Source organism: Megalopta genalis, chromosome 1 (assembly GCF_051020955.1).
Source record: "Megalopta genalis isolate 19385.01 chromosome 1, iyMegGena1_principal, whole genome shotgun sequence".
NCBI lineage: Eukaryota > Metazoa > Arthropoda > Insecta > Hymenoptera > Halictidae > Megalopta > Megalopta genalis.
This window is the reverse complement of record NC_135013.1, coordinates 3,572,925-3,589,008: the sequence shown is the minus strand read 5'-3', so window position 1 is coordinate 3,589,008 and position 16,084 is coordinate 3,572,925. Positions and strand designations below refer to the sequence as shown.

At 37.4% G+C, this 16,084-nt stretch overlaps 1 protein-coding gene across 5 annotated transcripts in view; it reads right to left on the bottom strand.

Annotated features, from left to right (window-relative positions):
* LOC117223634 (uncharacterized) overlaps window positions 1–16,084 on the bottom strand; it is a 280,088-nt gene that overhangs the window by 21,070 nt on the left and 242,934 nt on the right. For all 5 annotated transcript variants that reach the window (XM_076519029.1, XM_033476011.2, XM_076519032.1 and 2 more), the window contains one exon: window positions 836–948. In XM_076519029.1, coding sequence (XP_076375144.1) covers window positions 836–948 — 113 coding nt within the window. The remainder of the gene's footprint in view (window positions 1–835; window positions 949–16,084) is intronic.

Below are 16,084 nucleotides of genomic sequence, written 5' to 3'. Positions count from 1 at the left end.
TAGACAGCGCTAGGTGGTGCTAGGCGGCCGAGCCAATGAGCTGAACTGGCCTCCGACCGCTCGTTGGCTCGGCCGCCTAGCGCCGCCTAGAAGAGTTCGCCTCTCATTGGTCACCGTTTTTCGTTAATAACTTGCAAACGAAGGCTCGCAGAACATTTCCGCTAAGGAAAAAGTTGCTTCAAATGACCCGAGGAATCATCCCGTCCCGTCTGTTAACATAATCACGGGACGCCTAGTATATTATATATCAATTTACTCGCAATTAAGAATAGTTTTCGAAAATACGCGACGATTGTCCCAGTGACCTTGATCCGAGGGCGAAACTGACTCAAAAGCACAGCAACCTGACCACGTTGTCCGGCGCCAGCCGTGTTTAGCCAGCGCGCCGCGTCGAATATTTATGCGAACCTGCGGTAAAATTGCGATAGTCTGTCCGGATTTTACTTCTTCGCGGGGAATCGACGCGAATCTCGGGGTCGGCTCTCGGTCCCGTTCGACGAGATCGCTTTTCCGCGTTCTTCCTCGCACCGCACGAAAGCACGGAAACCCCTGCGCGCGCGCGCGCGAGCGCGCACTGTGCACAGGTGTCGTCGGTGCGATCGCGCGCGCGCGCGCACGCGTGTGTGCGGGGGCGCGCTGGTGTGTGCGTCCGAGGCTGGGGATACTCCCAGTCAGGTGAAAAGATCGATAACAGGCTGGTCTGGCATTCGATGCACCGTAAAGTGTCAGAGACGGTGAGCCGGAAAGTTACAGGCTCGGAAATAATTTGATAAAGTCCGGGAGGTCGCGTCCACGGGACAGCTAGATAAATCAAAGTAACTGGCGGCTATGATACCTTGAAGAAGATCCCCAGGTAGTATCTCTTCTCGCCGAGCTTCAGCAGCGGCATCGTCCATCTTGAGGCGGCCAGAGTGCTGCTCTGCTCGTCCACACAGTTCGGACAGTCGTCTGCGAAACGAAAACCAGGGGAAATGTAAACACGTCTGCGTAGATAAACGGGATGACCGACGGTGGCCGAAATAATCATAGATTTATCATTCTTTTCTTTCCTTTTTATTTTTATTTTTATTTATTAACCCTTTGCAGTCGAAGCTATTTTAACCGTAAATATAAAATCATTTTTCTAACTTATAGTGTTTTTAGTAATAATTAACTTTGTATTTGTCGGATATGAGGTAATAATTGACTTTATATTTATCAAATATAAAGTAATGATTAACTTTGTGTTTGTCAGATATAAAGTAATAATTAACTTTGTATTTGTCAGATATAATGTAATAATTAACTGTATGCTTGTCAAATATAAAGTAATACTTGACTTTATATTTACCAAATATAAAGTAATAATTAACTATATACTTGTCAAATATAAAATAATAATTAACCCTTTGCACTCGAAACCATTTTAACTGTAAATCTAAAATAATTTTTCCGACTTACAGTATTTCCATTTTGGACAATTTTTTAAATCTAAATTTTGTTGATATAAACATTATTTTGAAACGTGATGTAACGAGTTTTAGAGCAGTGCCTCAGAATATCACCACTCGAGTGCAAAGGGTTAAATTGTTTTAATAGGAATCGTTTTAATAGGCTGATCAATTTTTTTAAAGAATTATTTGATCGTGAATTTATTGTATCACGAATTATTTGAATTATGTTCCTTTGGCGGAAGTGAAATCTTTCATGTCGATTGTCGGAAATGCAAATCCTAGTTGAAAATGTATTTTCCTCTTTCAATTATTTTAACATGTTGAAGGACGATTTTACTAATTACCGTTCGAATAATTTTGCGATCTCTTAACTTTTGCTTGCAGAAATCATTTTAATAGACTGATCAATTTTTATACGAATTATTTGATTGTGAATTTATTGTATCACGAATTATTTGAATTATGTTCTTTGGGCGGAATTGAAATCTTTCATGTTGATTTCAGGAAATGGAAATCCTAATTGAAAATGTATTTTGTTCTTTCAATTATTTTAACATGTTGGAAATGATTTTACTTATTCGATTTTTATTATTCGAATAATTTTGCAATCTCTGTTCGAATAATAATAATACGATCGACAAACGAATAATAATAATAATGATCTCGATGTTGGATGAATATTCATTCGAAACTCTGTCACGAACAAACAAACGAAACGTTTTCTGCCTGACGGTATCCAGTATAACCAGGAAAAACTTTCGGAGATCCGGCAAAAAATCCCAGATATTTGTTTCGCTGACTGCGTTCTCTAGATTGTCCAGAATTTTTCGCTTTGACGGAAGAAATAGAACAAAATACAGTAATCGGATTTGTTCCTTTGGCTACCCTGTCAGGAAAAATAAAGGGTTCGAGCCTAGTGATATGTACTTTTTTAGTAGGTACAATATTATATATTCTTTTTAGCGAATATAATATATTTTTCTTTGTGAATATAATATATTTCTTTTTAATGAACATATTATATTTTTCTCAGTAGATATAATATAATTCTGAGCAAATATAATGTATTATTCACAGCAAATATAATATATTTTTCTTGGTGAATATAATATATTTTTCTTAGCAAATATAATATATATTTCTTAGCAAATATAATATATATTTCTTAGTGAATATAATATATTTTTCTGAGCAAATATAATATATTTTTCTGAGCAAATATAATATATATTTTTTAGAAAATATAATATGTTTTTCTTAGCAAATATAATATATATTTCTTAGCAAATATAATATATTTTTCTGAGCAAATATAATATATATTTCTTAGTGAATATAATATATTTTTCTGAGCAAATATAATATATATTTCTGAGCAAATATAATGTATATTTCTTAGTGAATATAATATATTTTTCTTAGCAAATATAATATATTTTTCTTAGCAAATATATGATAGTATATTTTTCTTAGTGAACACAATATATTTTTCTCAGCAAATATAATGCATTTCTCTCAGCGAACATAACATGCTACAATAAAAGTGCATCGCTCTGAAATGCACTCTTCGCGCAAGCCGGTTACAAAGCACAGATTTGGGCCCGGATCAAGGGTATCACGAAGGGTGAGACAGAGGTTTCCCGAGAATCGCCGATTGTTATCTTCGGTTCGTTGTCTTGCCCATTTTGAGTATCAGAGACGACGGCAGGAAACGTTCTGAATGAACGGAATGAGGAGAAAGGTTCGCGTTGCGAACCAGTAAATGGAGAGAAACAATTCCTGGGAAGAAATGCGTCTATTAAGCGAGGGATTACTGTCATTTAGCTTCTGATCCCTGCAGTTGGCCTTCCTGCAGCCGAAGTAACGATAAATAACAGTACGATACGATCAACATAACGATCTATCGTATTACCAACATTCGTTAATGACTCCTCTTTTTAACAACAACAAAATTGCCTGCACCGATTGTGTCCGACATTACAAACTAGAATAAATGTCTTTCGTTGTTACTTTCACAAAACTAATATGAAACAGCTGCTTTTAGTGCTCTGTAAATTACAGCGATTAAACGCGATCTATTCGATAATCTCCGGACGCGTATCTCGATGATCGCGAAAGTTTCGCTGTTGCAGTAAATTCTCTCGAATTGACGCACAGATTTTGCGCGAAAATGAACAATTCGGAAAATGCAGATAATAATAACACGACTATGATTATAATGTATAGTAATAATATATTATAGTAACGTAAATATATAATAATATATAATAACAATATTAGTATATCAATATTAACCTTGCGGCACGTTTTTATAGTCACCTATTGTCAACAACTATAAAAACGAGCTGCAAGGATATTATTAATATACTAATATTGTTATTATACATATTATTATATATTATTATTATAGTATATATATTGTTATATATTTACATTACTATAATTATTACAAGATTATTAGTAATATAGTTATATTAATATCATTGTTATTATATATTATTATTAGAGTATATATATTATTATATTATTACTATATATTATTATAACTATGTTATTATTATCTCCTCTCGAATAATCCTGTTTCCTTTTCCCAAATTGTCCATTTTTACGCGCAATCTGATCTAATAATCTAATAATATATAATAATAATATAATAATATATATAAATAAATAATATACAAATATAATATAATATATATAAATATAAATATATTGTATATATAAATATAAAAAATATAACATATAATATAAAAATAATATATATATATACTATAACAATATATAATAATAATATAATTGTAATAATAATAATAACCTTGCAGCACCTCTTTATAGCAACCGATTGCCAACAACTCTAAAACCGAGCCGCGATGCTCGAACAATCGCGTCTCCTCTTCCCAAACTGTTCATGTTTCCGCACAATTCGAGCGTCTATTAGGGAGAATTCATTGTAATTCGAACGCGAATCGTCCAGCCGCCGCGAGTACGCCGCAGACATCGATCATCGATTCCCGGAATTCGGAAAATGTAATCGAGACGGATCGCGAGTCCTTCTCGTTCGCGGAACCTTTTAAGTTTCGGCCACGAGGTCGTGTTAATCGCCGCAACGGGTTTCCCCGTTGGCGTGGCGTAGGACGAAAACGCGCGGTGTGTATTACCGCGCGGCCGTAACACGTTGATCGACGTGTTACATGTATAACGCGGAAGAGTTCGCGGCCGCGTCAGATCGTGTGTAACCGCCTTTGAGGCGGAACGGACGCGAAGGGAGGGCCACGTGAAAATTCCATTATTAAAGGCACGTTCGCGGCGCACTTTCGGCCGTACTTTCGCGGGGGCCATTATTTCGCTGGCATAATTCTCCGGGCAAGGGCAAAAGTTTTAATGTCCCCGGCGATAAAACACGCCTATGGAAATGAGGAACTTAACGGGAACTTCGGGATTATATAGACTGTAAAATGAACGTGATTCTGACGCCGTTCAATGACTTAAATAATATCACCCCGAATACCCCCCCCCCCCCGAGCCTCCCCGGAGCATCTCTACCCCCAATCGAAGACACGGAAGATTCTGATCGGATCTTTTATGGCACTTAGGGCGGTGGGGCCGATTGCTGTGGGCCGACCAATCGCTGTCCCTTTGGTCGGTTTTCGGGCGTAATTAACTTTTGGTTTTAACGAAGAAGACGTTTTATATCGTTTTATAGTTTTATTTTGTTTATCTTCGAATACAAATATTTGAAATCTTGTTCTTTAGGCGAACGAAGAATTAATAAATATCTATCTAACGGAGAATAAATAATTATTCGGAAAATATCTATTTAACGGAGAATAAATAATTATTTAGATAAATATTTATCTAACTAAGAATAAATAATTATTCGGAAAATATCTATCTAACTATTCTTGTTCGAATAAAAAACAAGACGAAGATAAACAAAATAAAATTATTTAAAATGTCTTGTATAAATAAACAGATATTTCTTTCTCTCTATAAATAAACGGATATTTATCCAAATAATTATTTATTCTTCGTTCTAATAGAAAAGAAGACGATAAATATTTTTATTCGAAGATAAACAAAATAAAAGTATAAAATCATTTAAAATGTCTTGTATAAATAAATAGATATTTTTTTCTCTCTATAAATAAACAGATATTTATCCGAATAATTATTTATACTTCGTTCGAATAGAAAAGAAGACGATAAATATCTTTATTCGAAGATAAACAAAATAAAAGTATTAAATTATTTAAAATGTCGAATATTTCGTTAAAGAACAATGCTTTGTGGCTACTCCAGTGAAATATCCGATTAAAATGAATACATTCGAATAATTATTTTAGAGAAATATTTATACTACTTCAATTATACTACTAATAATTATCTAATAATTATACAACTTTAATTTTCCGTGATCGAATTCTTCTGAAATAATGAAACGCATCGAACCCCGCTTAAATAATAAAAATAAAATAATAAATAATAAAAGTAATAAACGTGGATTTTATATTATTTTATTATTATTATTTTCTTTTAAATATTTTTCCGCAGTTCTTCAAGTGCAATAAATACGGTTCGATTTCAGCAATGAAAACTAGATCGAAATACCTTGTATTTTTACACCGAGTTCGGCGAAACATTTACAATTATTTATCAATAACATTGGGCACTTTTAACAATACCCACCGGTACGATTAATATAATAATAGGCACTAGTGCGTGATTAATAATAGATTGCCGATCGATTCGACACAACGCGTCACAATGTCCCCATTCATTGCATAAAGCCGAACGTTCACAGCCAAGGGACCCGGTGCACAAAAGCTTTCGTAATTTTACGCGGAGGCCGCTCGGCGCGCGAAAGGGTTGCGGAGCTCGTTGCACGCGCGCCGCGCGTTGTGCAATCTCGACGAGAAAATTTCGGGTGCAGCAACAACGAGCGCAACGATCGATCAGCGAATTTCTCCGCGTCCGCGTCGAAGCCGCACGCGGGATTATAAAACCGTCGCGTTGTTTAATAAATCCTGCCCGTTATGTAAATAGCGCCGATGCAATCTCTCGCCTTTCCATAAATTCTCGGCGCCTACGTGGCAATAATAAAACGAATTATTGCTGTCACGTTAAGTGGCCGGACGCATCGAGTGCTCTCCGTAGTGAAACGTTAAACATCTCCGAGTGACCACTGTTCGGTACGGGAGTGAGAGACTATCCGCTGGAGGATACAGAGTTACGCAAGTGCTTTCGTTTCGGTTATCGCCGGTACCATCGGACATCATTTTTTAATCGAGTTTATCCTCGTTCGAGAAAAGCGGTCTCTTCGGCTTTCGCTTTCTTCTTACGACGCGCGCAACGACGGCGCCGACTGCTTCGATTTTATTCGCGACGAATTTTCTGAGATGATTATTGTTAGTTTTATTAGCTTGTTTATTAACAAATAGAATTACCGAACCTTTTTTGCAATTTTTGATATCTTGATATATTGAACGAATAATGAGCGAGTTGTTATACGTATTGAATAAATATTGAATAGATTATTATACGTATTGAACAAATATTGAACATATATATAATGTAATGTAATGTAATGCAATGTAAATGTAAATGTGAATGTAATGTAATGTAAATTTAATGTAAGTGTAATCCAAGTGTAATGCAAGTGTAATGCAAGTGTAATGCAAATGTAATATAATGTAATGTAATATATAATTATATATAAGATAATATAATATATATATTGTATTATACATTAATTATTATATTATATTATATTATATTATATTATATTATATATATATTATACACATTGAACAAATATCGAATAAATTACTAAATATCGAACAAACAACTTCTAAATATATCTTCGCAATCAGAATAGTCGCAAATGAACGAATCAGTGACCTGTCATTTTCTCTGTTTTCGCGTGCCTAATCTTAATATTTTACAATCATACACATATCAATCGTAACGGTATATTACACCGTGACCTTCGGAGGATCTGCGGCGCTGACCTGCAGCGTATAAAAATTGCATGGCAGTGATCGTGTTAACCTTCCAATTAACGTTTTCTGGTCGCGGATCCGAGTAGTAATCCGGTAGACCGGTCACAGAGAAGAAGTAACGAGTTTTTAGTGGTCACCGAGTCGAGTTGCCGCGATTAGATCGTGTACGGTCTCGCGATCGCGGGTTCGCGGGAACGTTAATGGAGTGCGATAATACTGTGGAATCGCGTCGTCGTCGTCGCGTGTTAAGTTTCGAGGTGGTCGAGAGAGGGTGGCGTGAACGAAAAGACGGCACAGAGCGCGAAGCCGGTTCGTCGCGTCGTCGATGGCCGAGCAAAACGTCTGTGCCGCGGGCTCCGTGGCCGGACTAATTAGGCCGGCGTTCTGCATATTTTAATAATCGCTCGGTTAATCGGCGAGGCGCGATGCGGTCCAGGCCGCGCTCGCCGGAATACGTCACCCCGCATTAATATTCAACGGCCGCCTCTTAATAGACACTGTTGGCTCTTACTTCCTGTCCCACTTTTTTCTACGGAGCGAGGAGAAGCGGGAAAAAGCGAAGCGAAGGGAAGCGAAGTGGAGGAAAGCGAAGCGAAGAAAAGCGAAGCGAAGGAAAGCGAAGCGAACCGAAGAGAAGCGAAGGAAAGCGAAGCGAACTGAAGAGAAGCGAAGGAAAGCGAAGCGAAGGAAAGTAAAGCGAACCGAAGAGAAGCGAAGAAAGGCGAAGCGAACCGAAGAGAAGCGAAGAAAAGCGAAGCGAAGGAAAGAAAAGCGAAGGAAAGCGAAGCGAACCGAAGAGAAGCGAAGGAAAGCGAAGCGAAGGAAAGCGAAGCGAACCGAAGAGAAGCGAAGGAAAGCGAAGCGAACCGAAGAGAAGCGAAGAAAAGCGAAGCGAAACTTAGTTATTTAACTAACGCAAAAAATATTTAATCTCCCGCAGTAAAAAAAGACTATTTTTTAAATATTTCTGGTGAAAATTTCATCGCGATATCTCTAACGGTTCAAAAGTTACAACCGAACGTCGCCGTGGCGCGTCTACCGGGTGAGCATATAGTTCTGCGCTACTACGAGACGGCGGCCTCGCGTCGCGTCGCGGTCGCAGTTCGCAATTGCGACGTTCGCGCGGTAGCCGCGCCTCGTCGCTGCGCGGGACTCCCGACGCATGCGCGCCACTGCTCGCGTAACTTATTTCCCTGGGAACGGCGATCGCGCGGCCGGTGTATCGCGGTACAATTGTCTCGGCGTAGAAACGCCGTGTGCGCGGCGCGCCCGGTCAATACGCGCGGCTCCGCTTCTTCGATATACACCATAAACTATTGCCGGTGAAATATACGCGGCATGAAACAGGTGTGTGCGCGGGGCTCCTCGAAGTTTCCTATTGGCACATAATGGAGCCAGAAGTTCGATCGGCCGGAGGAAAATGTTTGCGCGTTACGTGAAAGAAAAACACCGCTGGAAAATGACGTGAAACGGGAAACGAAGGAAGATCGTTGCGTGAAACTTAAAGGAAGATCGATCGGCTCCGTGAGCCGAGGAAAGTCGCCGGGAAATTATATCGTGGCGCGGGAGGGGGGAGGGGATCGATCGCGCGCCCTGATGCAATGAATATAATACTCGCATCGCGAAATTGTGTCTGCACTATACTCTACTACTTCTTTTCTTGTTTAAAGTTCGTATCTAGCAATAGGGAGGGAATAGCAAAAATAGCAAAAATCGGAGGGAGTATCTGGAAGAAAAAATGCTTATTTAGTAAGCAATTATAAATTTTTAAGAAATTCTTCGTTTTTTCTTTTTGTTGTGCGAAGTTGAGAGAAATCTCAATGAAAATTCTTGGATGCTGTTCTAAAAACATAGAACGCTATTTAAACAATTTTTGGATTCTTATGAAATAAGAAGATTACAACTCGTTAGTTATTATGACTGATTTATAATAATTTATGATAACTATTGACTAATTTGTAATAATTTATAATATAACTAGCTATTAACGAATTTATAATAATGTATAAGTTGTAATAGCTATTAACTAATTTATAACAATCCACAACTTATAATTTCAAGCTATTAACTAATTTGTAATAATAATCTGTAATTTATAATAATTATTAACTAATTTGTAATAATCTGCAATTTATAATAACTGTTAACTAATTTATAATAATCTATAATTTATAATAACTAACTGTTAATTAAGGCATAGTAATCTATAAGATATTAGAGATTATTGTAAACTAGTTAATAGTTAATTATTAAAAATTATTATAAACTAGTTAATAATTAGTTATTATAAGTTTTTATAAACTAGTTAATAGTTAGTAATTAGTAGTTAGTAATTATAAATTATTATAAACTAGTTAACAGTTAGTTATTATCAATTATTATAAACTAGTTAATAGTCAATTGTCACAAATTAATAAATAGTTATTACAAATAATTATAAATCAGTTAACAGTTAATCACTATAAACGATTCTAAATCAGATGTAACAACCAACGATTTACAACCGTCGATCATTAATCGGACTGCTTTTTCCCTTCCCCGTGAAAATAATCTCTCGCGCATTGAATTTTTCGTATTACATATTTCAAGCGAACACGCAAAAACAAAAAAAGGCAATAATAAATACGTCGGACGTTTCGCGGAAAACGTTCGATGCCGCCTGGTACGGTCCCATACGTCCGCGTTGATTTGTTCGACGTTGAGAGGTGGCGCGATAAAAAATTACACGGCGTAATTAACGAGCCAACGGCGACAAGCCATGGGATTTCCTAGTCGGCGATAGGCTGGCCGCCGCCGCGGCCGCCACTGGTCGCCGCCGCCGCTGATCGCCGCCGCCGCTGCCGCCGCCACCGCTGCCGCCGCCACCGCTGCCGCCGCGTAGTTTCGCGGCGATACGGCGTACAACACAATGCCGCCTGACCGAAATCCATCCCGTGAATTTACAAATCCGCGGAGCGGCCATTACCGGCCTTAAAAGCGTCGTTGCGTCGTCTGTTGTACATACGGGATTGCGTTGTCTCGCTCGAAATACGAACAGCATTTCGAAAAACAAAATTATTGTCCGTAGCTATTGATCCGCGACGCGTCGCTGTCGCCCAGTGAAATTTAACCGGAAAACAACGGAATCGTATCAACGATTGCCGAAAGTTTCGCCTGTTTCAGGAACGAGCCGGCGCTGTGTTATATAGACAGAGAATATTTTTCACAGGTTTTCTCCGAGATTATTAATCATTTTCCGGATCACCGTATTCACCTATTCGCGGCGCAGTTCGATATTCTTGCGGATCATATGCAACGTTTCGCTATCACAATTAATTTATTTGCAAATCGTAGTCACCGTGTTTCGCGGCACAAATTAATTCGTCCGCGAATTACGTCCACCCATCCGGGCACCGAATTAATTAACTTTTCTGTAAATTGCGTTCGTCTTTCCGTAGTCGAAATTAAGGTTTCTGCAGACTGTACACGCCTTTTTACACAAATCTGATTGAGCCAGTTTTGTTTTTCATTTTGCAAATAATATTAACCCTTTTGCGGATTAAAATCGGCTGTGTTTTAATCAATTTTTTAAATTTTATATTACATTAAGTAATAGAAATAATAATAATAACTGTATTTATCGACGGGATACAGTAAGAAATAATAATAATAATAATAATAATAATAATAATAATAATAATAATACAGCAGTCACATAAAACTGATAAAATACAAAAATTAATAAAATATAAAAAACTAAATAGAATAAAAAAATGAACTTAAAAAAAAGATAATCACAAATATACTTATTTATAAAATAATACTTTCGTTAAAACTGATTAATCATCACAAATCTTCGATAATTATTTTTTTAAAATGTTATACAGTTTCCAAGCTCGATATGAATTTTATTGCAAATAATCACGAATAAGCGAATTTAATTTGCAAATGGATTACTCACGACATGTATTTCTATTTTTGTAAATGCCTAATTAAAATACATATTGCATTTACGTTATAAAATCTTTTATTATAAAACATTACATTATAAATAGCATTATAAAATCTTTTATTATAAAACAATACACCATAAATGACATGAAATTTCATTGTAAATCATACATTACGTAATCTACTTCTGCATCTACATTCCATTATGAAAACAGCATTTCTGCGTTCCGCCGTTAAATGAACAAGAAGCGGTAAACGAAGAGTAATAGAAATTACATCGCGAGCATTTCTATGTAAATGCAACTCATAAACAGAGTCAAGATGCAATATATTCCGTTCGTCTCTCGCGCGACATTTAGATTTTATTTCCCATTCTCCGGCGGAGCACAATCGACGATTTAAAAGTTGCGAAAGCAGCGAAATAGAAACAGATTTACAGTGTAAATATTAGCATGTATACAGAGTGTCCCAAAATTAGAGATCCATGGAAGAATTATTTCCAGGAAATTAGATTCCTGAGGCGATTCGAAGCAACTTTTTCCTTTACAAAAATTTTCTCCGATGCGTCGTTAACGAATTATTAACGAAAGAAGAACTGACCAATGAGAGGCGAGCTCGGCAGACGCGCGGCAGCCCAGCCAACGAGCGCGCGAAACCCAGTTCCGCTCGTTGGCTCGGCCGCCTAGCGCCAAGCGAGCTCGCTCCTCATTGGTCAGTGTTTTTCGTTAATAATTCGTTAACGATGCCTCGGAGAAAATTTTTGTAAAGGAAAAAGTTGCTTCGAATCGCCTCAGGAACTCCTTATTTCCCGGAAATACCATAATTTTGGGACACCCTGCATATATATTGTATATAACTGCGCGTTATTCGACGGATTATAACGGCGTTGTTGCCGATGGATCGGAAAGTCTGAACAAAGAATGGCGCGTTAAACGATTGATTAACGAGTCTCTTTATTTGTCGAGTCGACATCATCGTGTAAACATCATTTAGCAATGGAACACCAAATAAATGATTTTGTTTGGTTCGGAGCTTAATTAATTGCCCGGTGTATGTAACGATATTTATGGATTCTCTGGTTTGCATATGTGAATCTGTGAACTCTCCCCCCCCCCTCTCTCTTTCTCTCTCTAAAAAGGTTTGTTCTGACAATATCCCCAACAAGTAAGCTCATTAACACGTTGATTACACGGTCGATTGTACACGATTGATGTAATCCCATATCGATTGTTAAAGAGAATTTTTGTGCTCGATTTTAAAGCGAATGTTTCCATCGAATGTCGTTCGTGGGTTCTGAAAAAGAGAGTCGTTACCAGACCGCGAATCGACCTGCGAAATTATGGGTCAAAAAGCGTCATTATGGGTTATTGTTTCCCTTAGGGGACCGAAATTCGTTGACTATTCAAGGTATATAAAATATATACAGAGTGTTCCACAATTATTTTAACAGCCGAAAATGAGGGGTAACTGAGATCATTTGAAGTAACTTTTTCCTTTGCGAAAATGCAATCCGCGGCTTTGTTTACGAGTTATTAACGGAAAACACTGACCAATGAGAGGTGACGGCGCGAAGTTCGAGATCCCGCAGCACGAGGCTTTGACAGATGGTCGGGACGGACTCGAGCCGCGTTCGAAGTATTCAACAAATCACGAAGCGAGAACTTTCCGGATTTTTTTTACTACGCAACAGTGATATTTTTAAGAAAAACGCTGTTCACCTTTACCTTAGAACGTCTGAAGAATATTTACTAATTTATCGGACCCGAAATAGTAAGTAATTTAACCGTGACGGCCGTTTTAATTTTCTAGTGTGCATGACAACTTGTGTGTAACATATGAAATTTTTAAGCAAGGTGTACAGTGACGATTAACAAAGTACGTAAATGATATTTTAATTTAAATAATTCCGTGTCCGAACATAGTTCAACGAATGATTCGCAAAGCTAATTTAATAAATAATAATCATGTTAAAGGACGTAAGTGATATGTTTGTTAGAGAAATATGAACAATATTATCAATAACCTTGACGTAACCTTGACATAACCTTGACATATCAAAGTTATGTCAAGGACATATGAAGGTTACGACAAGGTTATGTCAAGGACATATCAAGGTTATGTCAAGGTTATTGTTCATATTTCTCCAACAAGTCCTCTAACACGATTATTATTTATTAAATTAGAGAGCATTGCGAATCATTCGTTGAACTGTGTTCGGAAACGGAATTATTTAAATTAAAATATCATCTACGTACATTGTTAATCTTCACTGTACACCTTGCTTAAAATTTTCATATGTTGACCTTGACATAACCTTGATATGTCCTTGACATAACCGTGATATGTCCTTGACATAACCTTGATGTCCTTGACATAACCTTGCCATAACCTTGATATGTCAAGGTTATGTCAAAGTTATGTCAAGGTTATGTCAAGGTTATGTCAAGGTTATTGATAATGTTGTTCATATTTCTCTAACAAACATATCCCTTACGTCCTTTAACACGATTATTATTTATTAAATTAGCTTTGTGAATCATTCGTTGAACTGCTTTCGGACGCGGAATTATTAAAATTAAAATATCATTTACGTAGTTTGTTAATCTTCACTGTACACCTTGCTTAAAAATTTCATATGTTACACACAAGGTATCATGCACACTAGAAAATTAAAACAGCCGTCACGGTTAAATTACTTACTATTTCGGGTCCGAAAAATTAGTAAATTTCTTCAGACGCTCTAAAGTAAAGGTGAACAGCGTTTTTCTTAAAAATATCACTGTTGCGTAGTAAAAAAAATCCGGAAAGTTCTCGCTTCGTGATTTGTTGAATACTTCGAACGCGGCTCGAGTCCGTCCCGACCATCTGTCAAAGCGTCGTGCTGCGGGTTCTCGAACTTCGCGCCGTCACCTCTCACTGGTCAGTATTTTCCGTTAATAACTCGTATACAAAGCCGCAGATTGCATTTTCGCAAAGGAAAAAGTTACTTCAAATGACCTCAGCTACCCCTGATTTTCGGCTGTTAAAATAATTGTGGAACACCCTGTATACAAAATTTATAAGTATAATGTAAATATAATTACGTATCTACGCAAAAAATTTTGTTTAGTTTATTATAATTATATTTCTTTATATTTATTATAAATATATTTATTATATTGATTTATTATATATAATATATGAAACATATAAATAATATACTATTTATGTAAGTTAATTTATTTGTATAAGTTTCAGTGCGTGGAACTCTCGGCGCCGCTCACTGGGCGACGTCCGTAAACGATCAAAATGGCGGCGCGCTTACCTGCCGAAACAGGCTAAAAATTCGTCAACTTTGCACACGTATAACTTTCGAATCAACAAGTTCCGCGCATTAAAACTTGCATCACCGGTGTCTTCTTGTCGGTATCTATAGAACTACATCAAAGAAACTGCAAAAATTTTGGTCCCCTAAAAAGAACTTAAACCACAAAAACTTATTTTTCCTTTAAACAACGTCAACACATCGTTTAATCCTCTTTTGTCCTCGCTGTTGTGTATTTCGTTTATCCATTTTCGCCCGGGAACGCATAAAATCCGCTTGCCAGTCATTACCGCGTGAAATTTGAACTTTCCATTTACGGATTGCGTCGGTGAAATTATTTCGATTCCGCGGCGTTTAATTCGTTAAATAATGACTGCAACCGTTTCGAACCGCGGCTCTTTCTAGCCACTTCCCGATGAAATATTGACTTTACCAATTTTCACGCGCGGTATTTCATAAACGCGCTTAAAATCGGCCCGCTCGTGTTGTTCGAATATTTTTCGTTATCGCGGCGTCGGATCCCGCGGCGAATTTATCGGAATTACGCCGGGCGGACAAGGCCAATTAGCCGCAAATTATTCCACTCTTACCGGTTAACCTCTAAACAATGGGAACACAGCGTCGGACGGCAATTAAATAACGGAATTCCAACCAACCGATATTCGGCAAGATGAATGTTCATATGTAAATACGGTGCAACAATGTGTTTCCAAATCACTGGCAGGATTAATGGCAGCATTATAAAAACATCGCCGTCATACCACACGCGCGCGCACACGTACCCGCGTGCACGTGCACGTGTGAGTGCACTCGAGGGTCAGCGATTAGAGAGATCGTCTCGCAAATTCGACCCGCCCCCGCCGGCTGTTTGGAACGCGTCCAATCGATTGGCCGACGATTTTATACGCAACGTTTAACCAAATTTGCGGCTGATCATAACGACAGCCGTACGGAGAAATATTCCGCGGCTCTAGCGATTAATCGCCGGACCGCGGGTCCTCGCGCGAAATTAAAGTGTTACGCGCCTGTTGCTGGGAACAGAAGAACGCCGTCGTTTTCTAATTTTACCGAATTATTTTATTAGATTCAAAATAGGGTATTGGAATCCTTTGATTATTTTTCTCATTGTTGTTGCAAATTGCACCTATTTGTATTTATTATCGACGCGTAAATGCGTGGATATACATAGTTATATTTGGGATAATATGACAAAAATGAATCAAAAATAACGAAAAATGTCAGACATTTTGAAACGTGTTATTAAACAACAGAGGTTAAATATTAATAAAAAAAGGACAATTTGGGAAGCGGTATATAGTAGTCTATGTATAGTAGTATATAGTGGTATATAGTAATATATAGTAGTATATAGTGGTATATAGTAATATATAGTAGTATATAGTGCTATATAGTAGTAT